Source organism: Scyliorhinus canicula, chromosome 8 (genome assembly GCF_902713615.1).
Source record: "Scyliorhinus canicula chromosome 8, sScyCan1.1, whole genome shotgun sequence".
Lineage (NCBI taxonomy): Eukaryota > Metazoa > Chordata > Chondrichthyes > Carcharhiniformes > Scyliorhinidae > Scyliorhinus > Scyliorhinus canicula.
The window spans coordinates 51,904,449-51,927,932 of NC_052153.1; the positions used below are offsets into that span (position 1 = coordinate 51,904,449).

General features: G+C 49.4%; 1 protein-coding gene across 1 annotated transcript in view; it reads right to left on the reverse strand.

The window, feature by feature from the left end:
* Window positions 1–3,244: 3,244 nt before the first annotated feature.
* The window catches only part of zgc:195282 (uncharacterized protein LOC100192223 homolog), a 30,723-nt gene continuing 10,483 nt past the window's right edge, over window positions 3,245–23,484 (reverse strand). Inside the window, exons 3-4 of the mRNA XM_038804561.1 lie at window positions 10,016–10,070; window positions 3,245–3,927 (exon numbers count right to left, since the gene is read on the reverse strand). Of these exons, the coding sequence (XP_038660489.1) occupies window positions 3,848–3,927; window positions 10,016–10,070 (135 nt within the window). The 3' untranslated portion in view covers window positions 3,245–3,847. The remainder of the gene's footprint in view (window positions 3,928–10,015; window positions 10,071–23,484) is intronic.

Here is a 23,484-nt window from a genome sequence, read left to right on the forward strand (position 1 = left end):
TACAACTTGAATATGGGAATATGAGGTTTTTGTGATCCAGGCGAGGTGGCAGGAGAGGAGGCCACAAAAGGTGGTAGGAGGGAGTTTTCGATACTTGGAAATTCAAGTGGCACGGGGGTGGGAGCAGCTAGATCAATTAAATTTAACCCGGTTAGTTGAGAAAATGAAGGACTTTCGGAGGTGGGATATGCTCCCATTGTCACTGGCGGGGAGGGTACAGACAGTAAAGATGACGGTTCTCCTGAGATTTTGTTTTTTTTCCGTGTCTCCCTATTTTTATACCAAAGGCCTTTTTAAAGCGGGTTAATGTGGCGATCTCTGGGTTTGTGGGGGCAGTAAAATCTTGCGAGTAAGGAAAGTGCTGCTGGAGTGGAACCGAGGGTTTATGGGGGTGGGGGGGGAGGGAGGGGTTTGGCACTGCCGTACTTTAGGAATTACTACTGGACGGCAAATATAGCCATGATCAGGAAGTGGGTAGTGGGGGACGGGTCGGTATGGGAGCGGGTAGAGGCGGCATCATGGAGTGGCACTAGTTTCGGAGCGCTGTTAACGGCACCTCTGCCATTCTCGCTGGCTCAGTACACCACAAGATGTCAGGAATTCGCCCAAGTGGAGGCAGAGAATCACGGAGGTCCCGGATAACACCAGGGTCAGGCCCGCTAATGTTATGCCATGGGTGTTTACTGTACTTGCGTCCTGGACCGCGTTCATGCCGCTTTTGAGGCAATGGAGAATTGCGATTTGCCATGAAACTGGTGCCCACCACGAGTTTGGCGTCAAAATAGATTCTCCGCCCAATTGCGTTAGCCGATTCTGGGGCGGGATTCTCCGACCCCACGCAGGGTCGGAGAATCGGCCGGCGTTAATCCCGCTCCCGCAGGGTTTTTAAATCTCTGACCGGCCAAAAACCGGCGTTGTGCAAATCCCGCCGGCAGCCTCTGAAAACAGCTGGCGCCGGCGAGATTTCATTTTTTTTTTAGATTCCACAAATCTCCGGCCCGGATGGGCCGAAGTCCCGCCGACGTGGCCACGGGTCACGTCGGCGAAAATCACAGTTGCTTTAAAACGGCGTCAACCATTGATGATGGTTGACGCCGTTCAGTGTCGGGGGTGGGTTGCGGCTTCGTGGGGGGGGGGTGGGTTGCGGCATCGGGGGGGGTGGGTTGCGGCATGGGGGGGTGGGTTGCGGCATCGGTGGGGGTGGGTTGCGGCATCGGGGGGTGGGTTGCGGCATCGGGGGTGGGTTGCGGCATCGGGGGGTGGGTTGCGGCATCCGAGGGGTTGCGGCATCGGGGGGGTGGGTTGCGGCATCGGGGGGTGGGTTGCGGCATCGGGGGGTGGGTTGCGGCATCGGGGGGTGGGTTGCGGCATCGGGGGGTGGGTTGCGGCATCGGGGGGGTGGGTTGCGGCATCGGGGGGTGGGTTGCGGCATCCGGGGGGTTGCGGAATCGGGGGGTGGGTTGCGGCATCGGGGGGTAGGTTGCGGCATCCGGGGGGGTGGGTTGCGGCATCGGGGGGGGGGGGCATCGAGGGTGGGGGGGTTGCGGCATTGGGGGGTGGGTTGCGGCATCGGGGGGGTGGGTTGCGGCATCCGGGGGGTTGCGGCATCGGGGGGGGGGCATCGGGGGGGGGAGTTGCAGCATCGGGGGGTGGGTTGCGGCATCCGGGGGGTTGCGGCATCCGGGGGGGTTGCGGCATCGGGGGGGGGGGGGCATCGGTGGGGGGGGGGGGGTGGCGGCATCGGGGGGGTTGCGGCATCCGGGGGGGGTTGCGGCATCGGGGGGGGGCATCGGGGGGGGGGGGTTCGGGGGCAGCTGCGTGCAGAGGGGGGGCGATGGTGCGTTGGCCCCGGGCATCAGTCGCCCCCCTCCTCTGCACGCCGCTGCCCCTACCCCAACCCCCCCCTCACCACCCCTACCCCCTTCACCACCCCTACCCCCCTCCAACGCCGCACCCCCCACCCCACACCCCCCACTAACGCCGCACCCCCCCCCCCCACTAACGGAGGAAGGAAGGGGGGGAGGAAGGAAGGGGGGGAGGAAGGAAGGGGAGGGATGGAGGAAGGAAGGGGGGAGGAGGAAGAAGGGGGGACGGAGGAAAGAAGGGGGGGGAGGAGGAAGGAAGGGGGGAGGAGGAGAGAGGGGGGGGTGTGGGTACCGGCCTTCAGAGGGAGGGGGACGGGGTTTGGGTACCGGCGTTGAGGGGGAGTGGACCCGGCGTTGCGAGAGATGGGGGGGCGGCGTTGGAGGGGGGTAGGTGTGGTGGGTAGGGAGTTAGGGGTTGTGGGTAGGAGTGGTGGGGAGGGAGGTAGGGGTGGTGAGGGGGAGGTTGGCGTAGGGGGCAGCGGCGTACAGAGGGGGGGGGCGACGGTGCGTTGGCCCCGGGCATCCGTCGCCCCCCCTCTGCACGCCGCTGCCCGCAACCCCCCCCCCCGATGCCGCAACCCCCCCCGATGCCGCAACCCCCCCCCCCCCGATGCCGCAACCCCCCCTCCGATGCCGCAACCCCCCCCCATGCCGGAACCCCCCCCAAATGCCGGAACCCCCCCCCCAAATGCCGGAACCCCCCCCCCCCAAATGCCGGAACCCCCCGCCCCAAATGCCGGAACACCCCCCCCCCCCAAATGCCGGGTCTGTCTCTCTCCTCCTCCTCCTCCAAAAAACGCCGGGTCTCACCACTTCCGCAGCTGGTGAAACTGACGCGTATCGCGTCAGTCAGCTGCTGGCCCCTCCGGGAACGGAGAATAGCGGCCTAAAAGAAGGCCCCGACGCCGGAGTCATGTACACCGATTTTTCTCGCCGGAAATCGGCATTACGACGGTCTGCGGAGAATCCCGCCCCTGGCATCAGCCGACGGAGAATCCTGCCCCAGGTACGCAATCAAAATTCAGCTCACACTGTCAAATTGTTAGGCTTTTAGGAGAGGCGGGGGCTTTAAGTGCTTACAATTAAATTTAGAAGACACATTTCAATGTACACATTTAATAATTTTACTAGGGAATATATACATTTTTATTGTTTTGTTGGTGAAACCATCGGAAATGAAGAAGTTCAGTTACTGGGGAAAACGTAATTTCTTTATCAGCAAGCATTCAAAGAGGATTGTGAAAAACCAGTGTCCAGAATGCAGAAACAGAGTGAGAAGTCAGTTTACATCCGGGTTTTCTAAAATAAACGGAATTTAAAGTGGGGAAATTTGACTTTTTAAAAAAAAGACAGAAATGTGACAACAGGAAGTCAAGGGGTGGAGGTAGGAAACATGTACAAATATATTTTTATTATAGAAAGATATAAAACTCTTACAGGTAAAACAATATTTTATTGCAAATATTATTAATGTGCAGCTGCAAGTAAAGGTGTTTGTTTTGGTCACTGGACTCAGAGGAAATATTATATTTTATTCTTTGATGGGGATGTGGGCCATAAACAGGCCTGCGGAGATGGGCCGGCTGTGTCATTTTCATAGCAGCTGATCTCCTACCAACTGGGTCAATATGGTGGGTGGATAGAGTTAACTCACTGAAGAACTGCAAATATTGATATTGTCCTTTGAAAACTGGCTGGAATTACAAGCAGGTGGCAGAAGACAGGGTACAAGCAGGATCACAGAATTAGCATCATATTCTGAAGCTACCAGCTTGGCATCACATGCAAAATGACATAACTGTAAGATGGTCTGAGAACAAATGATTTGTGTGTGTATCTTCATGTACATAGTAATGGCACATAACAGCTAATTATTTTCTAAAGCTCATGCAATTTCTTCACAAATTCTTCCCTTTTACTTTTGCTGTTCTGATTTTGTTCATCATTGGAGAGGCGGCAAATCTTCCTCAGGATGGGTGGCTCTAAGGGCTGCTGGGTTTCTCAACTGGAACATTGGATCCAGCTGCCCCGAGAGTGGATCGAGATGTTGGTCGTCTTGCTCCTAGAGTGAATCAGAAATAATAATCAGGAGAATGAGAAATGAAAATTAAAGGAGTCCTCACCAAAGAACACTTCTGAAATCGGTTCTGTCTATTTGAAAAGGTTACAGTCCGTGTAAAGACAGTATACTGAGGAATTTAATGCTTGGCTGTTAAGCGTTTGAACATGACTTTGGTGAATAGATTTCCAACAGTTTTATAGTTAAATAATCTCTCACCGCGATACACCTGCCACCGAAACCCCAGATAAATGGCCTCATCAGGGAAGTTTCACATCTCACTTGCTGCACATTTAACACCTGGAAATTTCTTTAGGAAGCCAGCTGTTTTCCCAACTGAGTTCTTTTTCCATTTATCGGTTCCAAGAACTGTTCTTCTCATTGCTTTTGGAAGGTCTGTTTAGGAAATGGTGTTCCGCACGTGCTTTGTGTTGCCCAGTGAAGTCTGCACTGAGTGATGATGTGTATCTGGATGTCGTGTTCAGTGGGGCCCCTGACCAAGGTTATCAGTCGTAGATTGCTAGTTTTCAGCTGGACCGCAGCTTCTGATCTTCCAGTCAGAATTGCGGTAAGTGTCTTTCGTTCTTTTTGTCATGGTAACAGGTGGGATGATGTCTGACATTGAAAATGGCACAGTGAGATGCGAAGGCTATTCTGATAAGGCCAGATGATGTAGAGTGGGAGCTCGAAGTGGGTGTGGAGCATAAGACCTGTTGGTTACAATAGCCAATTTCTTTGCAGTAAATTCTATGGTAAAACTGATCACTGAAATTTATTTTGAACTTTCAAGTGGAAAAGATTGTCGCCAGTTGACATTTCCGTACCATTATGAAGATATCTGGGGTCAGCACCAACATCACTGATTGGAGGAAAATGTGAGGGTGAAAGAGAGCCAGTGTAAATACTAAGAGACACAATGGACAATATCCAGGCTTGGGCTGACAAGTGGCAAGTTACATTCGCGCCACACAAGTGCCAAGCAATGACCATCTCCGGCAAGAGAGGATCTAACCACCACCCTTGACATTCAATGGCATTACCATCGCTGAATTCACCCACAATCAACATCCTGAGGGTTACCATTGATCAGAAACTGAACTGGATTAACCATATTAATACTGTGGTGGGCAACACGGTGGTGCAGTGGTTAGCATTGCTGCCTCACGGCGCCGAGGTCCCAGGTTCGATCCCGGCTCTGGGTCACTGTCCGTGAGGAGTTTGCACGTTCTCCCCGTGTTAGCCTGGGTTTCGCCCCCACAAACAAAAAGATGGGCAGGGTAGGTGGATTGGCCATGCTAAATTGCCCCTTAATTACCCAGAGCAGGCCAAAGGCTAGGAATCTTATGGCGAGTCACTCACCTCCTGACAGCCCCCCCCCCCCCCCCCCCCCCCATGCCTGTCCACCATCTACAAGGCACAAGTCAGGAGTGTGATGGAATACTCTCCACTTGCCTGGAAGAGTTCATCTCCAACAACACTCAAGAAGCTCGACACCACCAGGACAAAACAACCTGCTTGATTGCTTCCCTTTCCACAAAAATTCAAATCCTCCACCACCGATGATCAGTGGCAGCCGTGTGTACCATCTACAAGATGCACTGCACGAACTTGCCAAGGTTCCTGAGACAGCATCTCCCCAACTCATAACCACTACTACCTGGAAGGACAAGAGTAGCATATCCCTGGGAACCCCACCACCTGGAGGTTCCCCTCCAACTCACCCTCCACCCTGACTTGGAAATTTATTGCTGTTCCTTCACTATGGCTGGATCAAAATCCTGCAAATCCCTCCCCAACAGCAGCAGTGTGGGTGTACCTATACCTCAGGGATTGCAGGGGTTCAAGTAGGCAGCTCACCACCACCTTCTGAAGGGCACTAGGGATGTGCAATAAATGTTGACATAACATCCTGTGAATTAATTTTAAAAAAAGATTCTTGCCAAATGTGTTCAACCCCCCCAACAATGCACAGCTTTAATCAATAGGCCTGACTTAATGCATTCTTCACACTATGTATGATAAAAGTGTACAGTGACATCAAAAATTATTTGGATATATTTTCTTTTTCTAAATGCAAAAACAGTGTAATAATTTAATTCCACTCGAAGTCATATGGAGTGGGTCCTTATATTGTCGTCTCAATAATTTTTTATTCAGCATTAAAATTACAGTCAAAGATCTTTGTTTTTATTTAACCCTTTTGGTTGGCAACTGAGCTTTTCTGTTCTAAACATGAACACCAACATCTTTCAGCAAAGGTCCCTGGAGCTGCTCGGACTTCCGTATCTCCAGCAGCAGCCTGGGATCCGGATATACTGAGCCCTCATCTGACATGAGTGTTTGCATCCGCTCGGGTTTCCAGCAGATGGTCTGTGCCGCGGGCACCTCCCCACACAAAGCAAATTAGGTACCCACACTCTCGCCAATACTCTGGCCAAGTCAGCTATGGAGGGGGCAGCATGGTGGCGCAGTGGTTAGCACTGCTACCTACGACACTGAGGATCCGGGTTCGATCCCGGCCCCGCGCCACTGTCCGTGTGGAGTTTGCACATTCTCTGCGTGGGTCTCACCCCCACAACCCAAAGATGTGCAGGGTAGGTGGATTGGACACACTAAATTGCCCCTTAATTGGAAAAAAAAAGAATTGCGTATGCAAAATTTATTTAAAAAAAGAAAAAAAAGTCAGCTGTGGGGGGCACCACTGGGCGCAATCTCACAACATCCAGCATCACATTCCCACACAACTTTGGGGGCCATTGCTGGCAGCATGTTTAATATTGTGAGCTACAAAATCAGTATTAAAGAATCAAAAAAGTCAGGCTAAAGTAAATCAATTTATATTTTAAATGCTAAGTCTGACTGTCACACATCCCCAGTCACTCCACCATTGCCTTATCCCCAGTGGTTTTCTGTTCCCATGGGTGTTAACTGGAAGACGTTGTGAAGTGCACCAAAGATAACTGTGCAACCCAATGCAAGATTCAATCATGTACCCTCCTCAGATGGACACACAGAACAACCATTTGGCTGAATAAAGCAAAATAAGGTACTTCAGGCTTTTGGGTTGTATACTTTTAAAAAAAAATTTAGAGTACCTAATCATTTTTCCAATTAAGGGGCAATTTAGCGTGGCCAATCCATCTACCCTGCACATCTTTTGGGTTGTGGGGGTGAAACCCACGCAAACACGGGGAGAATGTGCAAACTCCACACGGACAGTGACCCAGGACTGGGATCGAACCTGGGACCTCGTGAGGCAGCAGTGCTAACCACTGTGCCATCGTGTTGCCCCTTTGTGTTGTCTACTTGATCATGCTTCGCATGGCTCACAATTTGATTATTACAGCCATGTATCACAGCCCCGATTCACATACCCAGCGGACAAGGCTGCCAGTCCAGTGTGACTTAGTAAAATTACTTTACACTGTGCACAGAGCACCAGCAAAACCATTTGGCAACTAGGTCTCTCAATCTGTGTGTATTTCAAATATCTGTGCCCAATATCATTCCATGTTTTCTTCTTCAGTTATCTAACAACTAACTCTTTTTAAAATTTACTCTCAATATAGGATCATCTCCTACTTTTGGCTGAAGACACTTGTATACAGAAGAGGGCAGCACGGTAGTACAGTGGTTAGCACAGTTGCTTCACAGCTTCAGGGTCCCAGGTTCGATTCCTGGCTTGGGTCACTGTTTGTGCGGAGTCCGCATGTTCTCCCCATGCTTGCTCCGGTTTCCTCCCACGATCCAAAGATGTACAGGTTAGGTGAAGTAGCCACACTAAATTGCCCTTAGTATCCAAAAAGGATAGGTGGGGTTACTAGGTTACAGGGATAGGGTGGAGATTTGGGGTGCTCTTTCCAAGGGTTGGTGCAGACTCTTTGGGCCAAATGACCTCCATGTGCACTGTAAATTCTATGTCTATCTCTATACCTCCTCCTATTAGTTTCCGTGCTGTCCAGCTATTCTCAACCAGTTGTGTTAAGGAACAGTACCTATTTTCTGATCCTTTGGTTCTCAAACTGCTCGTCCTGTCTAGAGCTTGGTACTCTGGATGCAGCTAACCCTGCGTAGCAGCTTTATCAACTTCATCCTTCATTCAAAGGTTTGCCTGATGCTGCTCCTGGTACATCGTTCTAAACTCAGGATTGAAACAAGGTTGGCTTGCTGATTTGATTGGGATGGAAGAGTAAGGGGTAGTTTACACATTATGGCAATATACAACTTTGTAGTTGTGGTTGGCCCCTCCAGTGTCAGTTTTCAGGTGCTAGATTTGTCTTTAGTCTGTCCCACTTAGCGTCGATAGTGCCATGGTACACAATGGAGGCTTGCCGCACTGTGAAGACGAGAAGGTGAAACTGAAATTCCGCAATGCTTCCAACTTTCACCCACCTTTACTGTGAAAAAGATTGGGCTGGGATTGCCTACGTCTTTCCTGATTTGACGCTGGTTGATATTTCTCTCAGTGTTCTGTTTGTATCAGCCCATCACACTTTAGAAGGCTTTAAGAGTCAACCATAGAGAGTGAGACAAGAGATATATTTCGGCCAATTGGAGTAGGGGTAACGTGATCTTCTGAAATAATTTTATGAATCAGTGGTGCTTTAATCACTGCTAGCCCACAAAGTTATTGAATGGAAGAATTTATTTCAACAGCTTTTTGGTTGCTAGTCCTGTGCCATACCATTATGGCATGCTCTTCATAATAGTACGACGCTATTGAAAATGATGCTAGAAAAGGGCAGCACGGTGGCGCAATGCTGCTGCCTCATGGCGCTGAAGATCCGGGTTCGATCCCGGCCCCGGGTCACTGTGTGGAGTTTGTACATTTTCACTGTGTCTGCATGGGTCTCACTCCCACAACCAAAAGATGTGCAGGTTAGGTGGATTGGCCAGGCTAAATTGCCCCTTAATTGAAAAAAAAAAGAATTGACTACTCTAAATTTATTTTAAAAAAAGAAAATGATGCCAGACAATTGCTGCCAGAGATGGATACATATGTTGTCATCAGAATAATGGATGTACTGACCCAAAGGTTGATTCTAATCTCACCATAACAAGGTGTATCAAGTTGCACTTGATAAATCTGGCAATTTGTGATTTGGCATGTAAAAAAAAATACCTTGCTACTGAATTATTGTATTCACCAGCTGTTTAGAAGAAGGGAATATGGCTTTACTCCACACAACATGGCTGACTCTTGATGCTTTCTGAAGTGGCCTAGCAAATTAAAACAATTGCTGTGAAGCAAGAAGTCTATCGCACAATCTCAGGGCAATTATGAATGGCCAATAAATGGTGATCTTGCAGTAATTTCTACATTTGGACAATGAAATAATTAGCTTACCCAACATCGTGCAGAGAAGCAAGGCTAATATTTCCTTATTGCTCATTTTGTTTCAAAAAGCAGAAGCGCATAAATAGAAGTGGGTCATTGGTTAATGCAGGAATAGGTTAATAATTAATTTATACAAAGAAAGAACAAACTAACATTTCTCAAACACCTTTCACATCCTCAGGACATCCCAAACTGTTTCATCGCCAATGAATTGCTTTTGAAGTGTAGTCACAGTTGTGGCAGCCAATTTGTACATTAAAAGTTCCACAAACAGCCACAGATAAATGATCTGTTGTCATGTTGTTAGTTGAGGAATCGTTTTAATCAGGTCATTGGAGAACTCTCCTTTTCAAATGGTCCCAAGAGATCTTTTATGAGTTCCTGAGCATTCAGGCTTACTATCTCATTTGAAAGACTCTGCCCATGTAGTCCTCCTGCAATGTTGCACTTGTTAAAGCCAATTGTAGAAAACCAACTTTTGTAAGGGGTAACGTAAGGAGTCCACACCGAGTTGTAGAGTAAAACAAAACTCACTTTGTTTAACATGTTATAACAGGAACATGAAGAAAAAAAGGTAACTGTAGATCATAATGGCCACAGCTGCAGTAATGACTCGTCACCACCTTCTCAGGGGCAATTATGGATGGGCAATAAATATTGGCTTTATCATGTGCGTTTCTGCATCTGTATGTCTCTGCGCAGGTCTATGACTATATTTGTAAGTCTCTGTGTATTTGTTAAATGTCTTCTTACCTCTTGGCCCGAAGTACTGTAAGTAGCAGTTATTGCAGTATGGTTTCTCATCGTACTAAGCAAAAGAAAAACATTGAATTTATTTAAATTAAAAATAATAAAGTTAATTTCCAAGAAATAATTTCAAAAGCACTGTGTCAAATTGTTACAGCATCCTGGGCAAGAACGAAGAACAATACAGCACAGGAACAGGCCCTTCGGCCCTCCAAGCCTGTGCCAATCATGTGTTCCATCTAGCCCAACCGTCTGTATCCTTCTATACCCCGTCTGTTCATGTGTCTATCCAGTTAAGTCTTAAAGGTTGCTAATGTATCTCCCTCAATCACCTCACTTGGCAGTGCATTCCAGACCACCACCACCACTTTCTGTGTAAAAAACTTTCCCCGCACATCTCCACTGAACCGATCCTCCCTCACTTTGAACTTGTGCCGCCTTGTAATTGTCATTTCCGCCCTGGGAAAAAGCCTCCAACTGTTCACCCTATCTATATCCCTAATAATTTTGTAAACTTCTATCAGGTTGCCCCTCAGCCTCCTTCTCTCTGGGGAGAACAATCCCAGTTTATTCAACGTCTCCTCATAGCTAATACCCTCCATGCCAGGAAATATCCTAGTAAGAAGTCTTACAACACCAGGTTAAAGTCCAACATGCTTGTTTCAAACACTAGAGGTGTGAATTGACTCGGCCAACGTTGTCTACCTCATACGCTGCAGGAAAGGATGTCCCGAAGCATGGTACATTGGCGAAACCATGCAGACGCTGCGACAACGAATGAACGGACATCGCACGACAATCACCAGGCAGGAATGTTCCCTTCCAGTCGGGTAACATTTCAGCAGTCAAGGGCATTCAGCCTCTGATCTCCGGGTAAGCGTTCTCCAAGACGGCCTTCAGGACGCGCGACAACGCAGAATCGCCAAGCAGAAATTTATAGCCAAGTTCCGCACACATGAGTGCGGCCTCAACCGGGATCTGGGATTCCCGTCGCATTACATTCATCCCCCACCGTCTGGCCTGGGCTTGCGAAATCCTACCAACTGTCCTGGCTTGAGCAATTCACACCTCTTTAACCTGGGGTTACCCCTATCTCTGGATCTGTAACGACTTAATCGCCTGCTGATGCTCGCATTCTAAGCATTGTCTGGCATCTTTGAATTTGTCTATATAGATGTTCCTGGAACATACCTCTTCATTCACCTGAGGAAGGAGCAGTGCTCCGAAAGCTGGTGTTTGAAACAAACATGTTGGACTTTAACCTGGTGTTGTAAGACTGTGCTCACCCCAGTCCAACGCCGGCATCTCCAGATCAGAAATATCCTGGTAACGCTTTTCTGTACTCTCGCCAAACCTTCCACGTCCTTCTAGTAGTGTGGTGACTAGAATTGAACACAGTGGGCTGGATTCTCTATTATTGTCCCTATGCCCACACGCCGGTAGAGTTTCGCGCCAGAAAAGCTGGCATCAAAGGGACACAAAATCCTAGCCCTGCAGGGACCTGGAGTAGATCATGCAGCTTTTGCTGCAGATATGGGCCCCCGCACTTCTGGGTTCGGAGGCCGTGCATGCGTACGGTGGTGGCCTCCAGCAGCCGCACCGTGCTCCATGGCGGACTCGGACCGTGGAGCTGGACCCAAAAAAGAAACCCTAAGGCCCCCCCCACGTCCTCCGATCGGCCCCCCCCCCCCCCCCCCCCCCCCCCCCCCCACCAGGGCAGCCGTGGACTTGAGTCTGCAGTCGCCATGCGAGTATCCCGACCCGCTGGATCTCATTAGTTCCACGCCGTCGGGACTTCGGCCAGTTGAGGGCGGGGAATGGCGGAGCCCGAGTACGCCGCTTTTCAGATCCCGCAGAATCACTGAACCGGCACCGGTCCTGATTTCTTGCGGGAAAATAGATTCTCCGCCCCCCACGCCGGCCGCAATTTCGCCGTCGGGGTGCAGAGAATCCAGCCCAGTATTCCAAATGTGGCCTAACTAACGTTCTATATAATTGTAACATAATTTTTGAGCTTTTATATCCTATACCCTATCCAATGAAGGTAAGCATGTCATATGCTTTCTTTACCACCATTTCCACCTGTGCTGCCACATTTAAGGATCTGTGGACCTGCACGCCCAGATCTCTCTCTGTCTCTATGCTCCTGATGGTTCTGCCATTTATTTTATAGCTCCCACCTGAATTGGATCTACCAAAATGCATCACCTCACATTTGTCTGGGTTAAATCCCAACTGCCATTTCTCTGCCCAATTTTGCAGTCTATCTTTATCCTGTTGTATTCTCTGACAATCTTCATCACATTCCGCAACTCCTGCAATCTTAGTATCATCCGCAAAGTGGCTAATTAGATCGCTATGTTTTCTTCCAAGTCATTTATACAAACAGCAGAGGTCCCAGTACTGATCCCTTCAGAACACCACTAGTTACAGACCTCCATTCGGAAAAACACCCTTCCATTGCTACCTTCTGTCTTCTATGACCAAGCCATTTCGGAATCCATCCAGCTAGTTCACCCCTGACCCCATGTGATCTAATCTTTTGCACCAGCCTGCCATGAGGGACCTCATCAAATTTTTTACTAAAGTCCATGTAGACAACGTCTACAGCTCTTCCCTCGTCAATCATTTTTGTCACCTCCTCAAAAAACTCAATTGAGTTAGTGAGACATGACCTCCCTCGTACAAAACCATGCTGTCTGTCGCTAATAAGACATTTCACTTCCAAATGTGCATAGATCCCATCTCTGAGAATCTTTTCCAACAATTTCACTATCACTGACGTCAAGCTCACTGGCCTATACCTACCGGGTTATCCTTGCAACCCTTCTTAAATAACGGTACAACATTGGCTATCTTCCAATCCTCTGGGATCTCACCTGTGGTCAACAAGGACACAAAGATTTCTGTCAGAGGCCCAGTGATTTAATCTCCTGTCTCCCTCAGTAATCTGGGATAGATGCCACCTGGCCCTGAGGATTTGTCTACCTTAATGCTTTTTAACACACCTAACACTTCCTCCGTCATAATAACGACCTGTTCTAAAGTGTTTACACATCCCTCTGAGACACCACCAATCAACATGTCCCTCTCCTTTGTGAATACCGATACAAAATACTCATTAAGGACCTCACCTACTTCCTCTGGTTCTATACATAATTTCCCTCCTTCGTCCTTGAGTGGACTAACTCTTTCTCTAGCTACCCTCTTGTTCCTAATATACGTATAAAATGCCTTGGGATTCTCTTTAATCCTGTCTGCCAAGGACATTTCATGACCCCTTTTTGCCCTCCGAACTCCCTGCTTGAGCTCTTTTCTACTTTCCTTGTATTCTTCAAGTGCTTCATCTGTTTTTAGTTGCCTAGACCTCGCGTATGCATCCTTTTTCTTTTGCTAGGGCACGGTCAATTCCAGCTCCCCTTGACCCGGAGTCAAAACACAATTGAATGAACCAATAATTCTGAGAAAAAGACCCAAGGTCTTTGGTCCTTGGCTGCCCAATAATTACAGTCACCAGATATGTAAATCTAAACACAATTACTTTCGATTAATAACAAGAATTATAATGAAATATGCAGAAAATACAATTGTTTAACTATTATATAATTCCTAATCCCCCAATTTAACTTGCCCCACCCTCTATACATTTACACACACAAGACAAAATAAATACAAAGAGGAAGACAGGAGTGAAAGTAAAAGTAAAAGATAAGAGTCTTTGCTTCAGATGGTTGTTTCTAATACACTTTCCTTCAAACCTGCCTTTCAGGCCATGGTTTCTGATTTCCAGTCACTAATGGTTTTCACTATATATTTCATTCAGGTCTCTGCAGTTTCAGACATTCAGTAACTTTTCTGAAGAAAACACAAGAGAGAGAGCAGGTCCTTTCCCCTGAGTGTCCAGGGTTCAAACTCTACTTTCCTTAGGCCTCTTGAAATCATCCCATTCAGGCAGAATCCAATCACCACCTGTTGCCAGACAGAATACAGCATTTTGGCCAATTCATTGGCCACCAGCCAACCAATCAAACAGAATCCCACCTCATCTCTTGGGTGCCGCAAAGTCTAGCTGAGCAAATTATTTCATAACTTTTTGAATTGCTCAGTCTCCCTGCTGCTTGACTTAAAGATACAGTCCATTAAGCATCTATGAATAGCACAATTAGTGTGGTTAGCACAATTGCTTCACAGCTCCAGGATCCCAGGTTCGATTCCCGGCTGGGTCACTGTCTGTGTGGAGTCTGCACATTCTCCCCGTGTGTGCGTGGGTTTCCTCCGGGTGCTCCGGTTTCCTCCCACAGTCACAAAGATGTGCAGGTTAGGTGGATTGGCCATGAAAATTGCCGTTAGTGTCCAAAATTGCTCTTAGTGTTGGGTGGGGTTACTGGGTTATGGGGATAGGGTGGAGGTGTGGGCTTGGGTAGGGTGCTCTTTCCAAGAGCCGGTGCAGACTCGATGGGCCGGATAGCCTCCTTCTGCACTGTTAATTCTATGATTCTATGGATCAAAAATGATAACAACAAAAATAAAGAAAGGGGAAATAAGGGAGTCAACAGGAAGGACCCTTGCAATATCCTCAGAATGCCCCAAATTCTTTTACAAACAATTAATTATTTCAAAACCACTTTTTAAACATAACTAACACAGTTGCCAATTTGTGCATAGCAAGACCCAACATACGACATGTGAGGTGAATGGCCATTGGTATATTTTTAGTAGAGTTGGTTGAGAAGGGGATGCCAGTCAGGACAACTCCTACTATTTTCTCCAAAAGTGCAGTGCGATATTTTACATCAATATCAACAGCCAAATGGGGCCTTAGACCATAAGACCATAAGACATAGGAGTGGAAGTAAGGCCATTCGGCCCATCGAGTCCACTCCGCCATTCAATCATGGCTGATGGGCATTTCAACTCCACCTCCCAGCATTCTCCCCATAGCCCTTAATTCCTCGCGACATCAAGAATTTATCTATCTCTGCCTTGAAGCCATTTAGCGTCCCGGCCTCCACTGCACTCTGCGGCAATGAATTCCACAGGCCCACCACTCTCTGGCTGAAGAAATGTCTCCGCATTTCTGTTTTGAATTTACCCCCTCTAATTCTAAGGCTGTGCCCACGGGTCCTCGACTCCTCGCCTAACGGAAACAGTTTCTTTGCGTCCATCCTTTCTAAGCCATGTATTATCTTGTAAGTTTCTATTAGATCTCCCCTTAACCTTCTGAACTCCAATGAATACAATCCCAGGAACGCCAGCCGTTCCTCATATGCTAGACCCGCCATTCCAGGGATCATCCGTGTGAATCTCCGCTGGACACGCTCCAGTGCCAGTATGTCCTTCCTGAGATGTGGGGCCCAAAACTGGACACAGTACTCCAAATGGGGCCTAACCAGAGCCTTATAAAGGCTCAGTAGCACATCGCTGCTTTTATATTCCAACCCTCTTGAGATAAATGACAACATAGCATTCGCTTTCTTAATCACGGATTCAACCTGCATGTTTACCTTTAGGGAATCCTCGACTAGCACTCCCAGATCCCTTTGTACTTTGGCATTATGAATTTTCTCACCGTTTAGAAAGTAGTCTATGCTTGGATTCTTTTTTCCAAAGTGCAAGACCTCACCTTTTCTCACGTTGAAATGCATCAGCCATTTCCTGCACCACTCTCCCAAACTGTCTAGATCCTTCTGCAGCCTCCCCACTTCCTCAGCACTACCTGCCTGACCACCTAACTTCGTATCATCAGCAAACTTCGCTAGAATGCCCCCAGTCCCTTCATCCAGATCATTAATATATATGGTGAACAGCTGCGGCCCCAACACTGAACCCTGTGGGACACCGCTGGTCACCGGCTGCCATTCCGAAAAAGAACCTTTTATCCCAACTCTCTGCCTTCTGTCAGACAGCCAATCCTCAACCCATGCCAGTAGCTCACCTCGAACACCATGGGCCCTCACCTTACTCAGCAGCCTCCTGTGTGGCACCTTATCAAAGGCCTTTTGGAAATCCAGATAGACCACATCCACTGGGTTTCCCTGGTCTAACCTACTTGTCACCTCCTCAAAGAATTTCTTGTTTATATCCCATCAACACCTTTGAAAGTAGCACTCAGTCCTACACTGTCAACTGATTTATAGGCTTAGCCCCTGCAAATGGACTTCAACATTTCGCCCACAGACAAATGAGCCAAGATTTATATCAATTCTTCACTTAGGAGAACAACCTTTAGTAATGAAAGTCATACTAACCACAATTAGAACTTTTATGCAATTTTCTTGAACATAATAGATCCAAAAATAAATTTTCATGAATGCAAACATCAAGTGCTATCTGTAGTGTAAGAGTTTGGAGTTGAATATAGTATAGGAGTTTAAGAGAATAAATCTTAATCTTTCACCTTCTTGAAATCTAACACAAATTTCTGGTAATTTAAGGGTACACGTTTAAACATTTTTTCGGGCCTAAGGAAAGTAAAAACAAGGGGCTGGATTCTCCGTTTGGGAGACTAAGTCCCCATGCTGGCGTAAAAATGGCGGGGCTGGATTCTCCGCCCAACCACGCCACTTTTCAGCCTCGACCCGGCGGCGGGATTCTCCGTTATGCTGGCTGGTCAATGGTATTTCCCATTGTGGGTCAGCTCCTCGCCATCAGGAAACCCCCGGGCATCGGCAAAACGGAGAATCCTGCCGACGGAAAATCCCGCCCGAGGTCTTTTACGCCAGGAAAACTGCCGCAAAACGGCCACCGATTCCACGTTTTGCTGGGGGCTAGCAGGGAAGCAGCGTAGAGCTCGCAGCTCCAGCTGCCGATATGGCCTGAGCATTTCCGGTTCCGTGGCCGCACATGAGCACGGCGGCGACCTGCAGCGGCCGCGCCGTGCTTCATGACGGACTCAGCCCGCGGACCTGGACCGCAAAAGTCGTGACCCCCTTCGGCCGCTCGCGCACCCGGACCACCCGCCCACAGTGCCTCCAGCCCCAAAAGAAGCCCCCCCCTTGCCCGCTGATCGGCCCTAACCTGACTGTGGTGGCGCCGCACTGAGTCCAGAGCCGCCACGCGAGGTTCCAGAACGGTGTGAGCACACGTAACCGACGCCATCGGGAACTCTGCCGGTCAGGGGCGAGGGGCGGGCCTCAGGCAGTGGCCGGAGGCCGTGTATAAGTGGCGTGGTGTGCTCCTACGGTACACTACTTTTCAGGGGGTGGAGAATCTGAAAACCAGCGTCGCTCCCGATTTCAGCGTCGAAACGGATTCTCCGCCCCGTCGCCGAACGGGATTTTGGCGTTGGGTGGGCGGAGAATCCAGCCCAAGGTCTCCTTGTGGGGAAAGCCAGGGGAGTTAGTTAAGGCAGTAAATAACTGGCAAAGACTGGTTCCTGAATCAGGAGAGGCTGAGAGAATAAAAACAGGCCTCCAAAGTGCAGTCTGCGCAGGGTGCTAACTGCAGTGTATGAAACTTTGGAGCTGAGGTAAGTCCAGGGAAGTGGGGAGGGAGGTATTGCTGTGTCCTGTTTCCCTTACTACCGTAGTGATATGCCTGTATGTAATATCAGAAGTAACTGGTGATGCGACCTCCAACCAGCAGGTGGCGATACTGACACACCAGGCACCAGGTGGTCTGCAGACAGTGATTATGTGACCATGCACGCGAATATAAGTGGAGGCACATCCGGCCATCTTCAGAACAAGATATCTAGGGTAATAAGACATGTAATTGGTCAGCACAAGGTGTAAGTTCCAGAGGAGTAGCAAGACTCTATGATAAAGTGCTCTGTATCAGATTGCCATCCTTCCGCACAAGACAAAATAAATGGATTTTGGTTTGACCAGATCAAAGTGTTTGGTGAGTTCTTCATAATAGTACAAGGGACCAAACACAACATGGTACCAGGTGTAATGAAGATTTGAGGTTGGTAACGGCAGTGGCACGTTAGGCATTCGGCTTGAAAACCGGTCTGGTGAACTGCAATCTGAGGCGACCCGACGCATAAAATGCTGAAGCTCGGGATGGACGGACTGAGGGCCAGCCCACCAGCTTCAGATATCCGGTAACATAGGTGAGAACTGGCAGCTGTTCAAACAACAGTTCGAACTTCATGTTTCGGCCATTGGTCTGCAGGCCCAGCCTGATGAAAGGTGAATTGCGTTGCCGCTAACATTGGCAGGTTCACAAGCGCTCGAGTTATGTAAATCATTTGTCTTTAAACGTGAGGGGGATGAGAAGAATTTTGATGAAGTGATAAAGCACTTCAATCATCATTGTTCCCGCAAGAAGAAAGAAACGTTTGAGCGCTATATGCTCCATACGTGTACCCAGGGAGAAAGCCTTCAATCAAACAGCCATATTAACCTGTGTTTTGTGAATGCGGTGGCTGCACAGCAAAACAGCGCACTCAGCCCGAGACATTTTGGCGCCAACTCCGACGAAAAAGCTAGCGCCACTAGTGCTGTGACGCATCTCATGAAGAAACGTGGTCTCAGTGTGGGTGGCCATTTTAAGCGGGCGACAGGAGCCGCCGCCGCCATCTTGTGCCAGAAGTGTGGCACTCCACATGCCCCATGGCAATGGAAAAGCGTGTTCCATTGGGCAATTTGCAACACAGTGTTTTGCACTTCCTGCGATGGACCATGTAAGAGCAGGTATTGGAGGGAAAGAAAATCATCCAATCTTTTTGTCATCTCCTATCCAATAACCCCTGTTGCTATTTATGTCAGCATTGAGTGAGGACAGGATCAGACATGCCTGTGATGTCATCCCTGTCTATAAACGTTCACCGTCCAGGGCCACACATGAAGAATAGTTACTCATGAGAGATACTGGAGGGCCGTCAATCATTGTGAACCTATGTTCATCATTGGACATTGCTTCAAGGGGAAAAAAGGCGAAAGAAGACTGAGGAGAGAACAAAGAACAAATATATTTGGGAGATAGTCGTAAGTAATTCTTGTAAATAAAACAGCCATAAATCTGTAGACAATGATATTAAAATCTTGATTTATAATTGACTTAAATGCAATTCAATAACTTGATGCATGTTTATTATACTTCAAACTACACTCATGGAAACAAGTTCAATATTGATGAATGCTGAAACACTAAAACAGCCCCACAGACAACTGACCAACTGATTGTCATTAATCAGACACAATGGACATTGAACAACGTTTTCTCAGATATTAATTATTTCCTCAAAATCTTACTATTTTGTATTGTTGAATATACCTACTATACATTCTGCCTGGAGGGTTTCTGAATTGCCCATTTCTTTCCCCGTGGCATACCACCCAATTCTTGAAACAGAGCCTGTGTCTTATTGACCGGCAGATCGACTAATTCGTTCACATTACATTAACATTGTTCATATTGTTTTAGAAACACAATTCTCGTCAAATCTCTCGGGTGAAGTTTCTGTCATCATATCACGTTCTGTGGCAACCAGGGATCAAACACGTGCCAAGGCCCTGCTTTTGGTCCATTCCTAACCCCCTGCCCCCACAGCACAAGCTCAACTCAGGCAGGCTGCTGCCAAAGACACCGCAACTAGTCTCTCATATGAACTGCAAGAAGTTATCAGGCGACCTGGTGGTCATATCTACCTGGTAGCCTTTTCTATTTGCTCACTTACCGACCAGTTCTTTTTATCGATAGTCCGATATTGCTGCACACTAAAAATTACTATTTTCTCCCATAATGACAGTATTTGGATAACTGCCATTTGTTAGCATTTAAAAGGGACCCCATATGTGTTACATGTGTAAACCGTTGCTCCGCGACCCTTCTGACACCCACCTGTGGGTCACGACCCGAACTTTGAAAAACCTTGATTAACTGTCTTGAATTTGTTCAGTGGTCAGGGACAGGGGGGTGTGACTACAAGTGAGGCAGGTAGAAGGATCCAAAAGGGAGCACTTCAGAAGGTCAATCCCTGTCCTTGTCCAACAGGTTTGAGATTCTTGCTCCCTGTGTGATCGTGAATGGGGACTGTAGAGAGGATGAATAAAGTGACCTTAGCACCATGGTACAGGGAGCCATTCAAAGGGGAGAAAAGGGAAATGTCATAGTCGGGGATAGTACAGTTAGGGGAATAGACACTGTTCTCTGTAACCAGGATCAAGAGTCTCAACGGCTGTGTTGCCTGCCAGATGCCAAGGTTGGGGACATCTGCTCCAGATTGGAGAGGAACTTGTAGTAGGAGGGGGAGGATTCCATAGCCGTGCTCCAAGGTGGTTACATCATTTTTGAACAGAAAGTTTAAAAGATACCATGGCCGGGATTCTCCGTCCAGTGACGCCAGAATCAAAAATTGCGATTGGGCGGAGAATCGGGCATCAGCTGAAAATCCAGGTCAACGCTGGATGCCCAATGGAACGCCATGCTCCAGATCCAAGATTGCAGCGTGAATGCGTGCCGGCATTGTCATGCAAAATGTACAGTAGCGGCCGTTAGCATATCATTAATGGGCCCAACCTGGTGTTCTCCGGCATCCCGCGATGCTGTACCTCCGATAGGCAGATGTGATGATGTCACGGTTCACTTGTGGTATTTAAAATCGAGAAATGGATGCCGTAGCTGCTGAGGGAGAGAGAGGAGGTAGGTCATGACACCAAAAGTGCAACAGTGGGCTGACAGTTATGCCACTGTCCGGCCGGTATCTACCATTGTCGCAGCCTGCAAGGCAGCCATTAGACTGCGCATCCCACTGACTGCCCACTGTGGTAGGTGCACAGAGCAGCACTGGCCATATGGATGCCCCACCCACACACCCTAGCCGACCCATCAATAAGATGGGCATAGCCTAGTGCGGCCCATGGTCCACCAGGTGTTGGCACACCCCTGTCCATATCCTAGACATTGCCCCACTGCAGTGGCAGCAGACGAGCCACGGAGCACATGCACTGTGGCCATCAGCACCCACTCTGGCACACTGTCCCTAACAGGCAGACCTCCTGCCAGTGACACCAACAGCCAGCTCACTCCGCAGGGCTACTGACTGTCACCAATGCCTGTCTTCCCACTGCGTCCCTGCCCCCATCCACCCTACCCTCAGACAAGTAGACACAACTGGTGCGCCGCACATAGGACCCACAGCACACTGCAGCTATGGCCCCGGCACGTGCTCAGCCACCTGGCTAAGCCCCACCAATGGGTCCTGCCCCAGCGCATGCCACCAAGCATGGTGCCGGCCGGTGGCTGACTGGCTCCTCCCCGATGGCACCCTGTTGGCGGGGTATCACACCCAAGGAGTAACTCCACAGTAAACTCCATAGGAGAGCGGATGACAGGGGCCACAGAGCGTATTGCTGGCATAGATAACGCAGGCACTACAACCCCTGCCAGCAGGGATGGAAGGTGGCGTTAGAAGCTCCCAGTGTCAGGCATGACAGGGACAGGGGTGCAGTGTAGAGGGCAAAGTGTCAGTGCGAATGGGTGGGGTGGAAAAGGGAAGATGGGGGGACGTGGGGGCAGGGGTTACAGTGCAAGTCAGCGCCACTATGCAACCTGTTGGACTTGGTTGGGCATGGGAGTGCTCAGCATGCTAACATGTCTGCCGTCCACCCCCAGCAGATGATTGATTTCGGTATCGCACCAGGAGGGGTTGGCATCTGCCTAGCCACCGCAGACCTTGAGGACGCAATGAGAATGGACGAGCAGGAGTCGTTCGGGGAGGGCCCAGCACAACCGAAGCCTACCCAACAGGAGCAGGGGCCAGCCAGTAATAATGGAGAGCTGGCTGCCCCACAGGCCGAGGAGGATGGGAAGAAGGCGCTTGCATATACCCGCAGCGCCAGACTTTAGAGGACCTGCCAGACCGCAGGTGTCGGCGAAGACTACGGCTGACCAGGGAGACTGTACGGCATACCTGCTGGATTGTGGCGCATCTGGACTGCTGGGTTATGGGGGAGGACACCTGCTCCCGCTGGCCATCAAAGTGACGGTTGCCCTAAAAGTTTTTGCCACGGGGTCCTTCCAGGCACCAAGTGGGAAGTTGTCAGGGATCTCCCAGACTGCCATGCACATGTCATCCCGGGGATGGCACTGTAACCCCTGTAACGGAAGCCCTGTGTGATGAATGGTATCAGTAGCTGGTGTAACGGTACCTTACCTTTAATGCATTGGCCCTTTAAGACCGGGCTTGGAACCCTGGGGGACTCCGCCTCTGGCTCCTCCCCCAGGAAACGGTATATAAGATGAGGCTCACTCGGCAGCATGTGATGAGCACACTTCTCGGCTGCTGTTCAGTTCTCAGATGATTAAAGCCTTTGAATTACCTATCTTCTCTCCTGTGTCGTAATTGAGGGTATCTCACCCTGTATGCCCGGGTGGCACAATATATCCACCTGAATATAAACTGAGCCCACCAGGTTGCCCGGGCCGTGGAATTCACTGCTATCACTGGGATGCTCCAGCTTCAGGGCGTGATTGACGAGATGCATGTCCCCCATGAACACTGCCGCATGAGGGGGTGCCCTTCACAAAGAGGAAAGGATTCCACTTCCTCAATGTGCAGTTGGTGTGTGACCACCAACTGCACATTATGTACATCTGCGCCCGATACCCAGACAATGTGCACAACGCCTTCATCCTGGCACACTGGATAGTTCCCAACGCTTTAGAGGCGCTTTTCCGGGTGGGGGCTTGGAGCTGGGCAACAGGGTTTATCCGCTGAGGTTGTGGCTGATGATGCCTATCCTGAGGCCACAGATCAATGCGGAGAACTGCTCTAACAACGCCCATGCAGCGACCAGAAGCATAATCGAGCAGTAAATTGGTCCTGAAGATACGGTTCAGCTGTATGGACGGCTCTGGAGGGGCCCTCCAATATAGCGCCAGGAGAGTCTCCCACATCATGATGATCTGCTGTGTCCTCCACAACATCGCACAGCAGAGGGGAAACATGCTGGAGGAGGAGGAAGAACGCCAGGCCTCATCTGATGAGGAGGATGCGGAGGAGGGCCAAGATGGGCAGGACTTGGCGCCCGACCAACCACAGGATCCTGCACAACGTGAGCACCAAGGCTGCCGCACATGGGACAATCTAATCACCTCCAGGTTCACCGACTAGGCAACCTGGCCACCAGCTTGAACATCTGTCCCACCCCTACATAAGCAACCCACTCCCACCCCGCACCTCCCGGCCAACCGGGGGGAGATATTCAAAAGCAATGTGGTATTCCAGCACCTCTCATGCAGGAGTCATTGACACGGGCCCCATCACCTCCTCCTCCCTCAGGGTGTCTGATGGACCCCGGACTACTCCTTGGGATGGGGGCATGGCCGAAGCAAGCCCCAGCGACTTCCCCACAACCTGGCGCTGCGAGTCCTGGAGGCCCATTCTCGTCTCGACCAGGGTCTCAATGCTCTCAGCCATGGAGCACAGGGACGGGGCCACATCCCTCTGGGTCTGGGCCACGTTCTTCTGGGATTGTGCCACATCACTCATAGATTGACTTAGGTCAGCCAGTGCCAGGCCAATG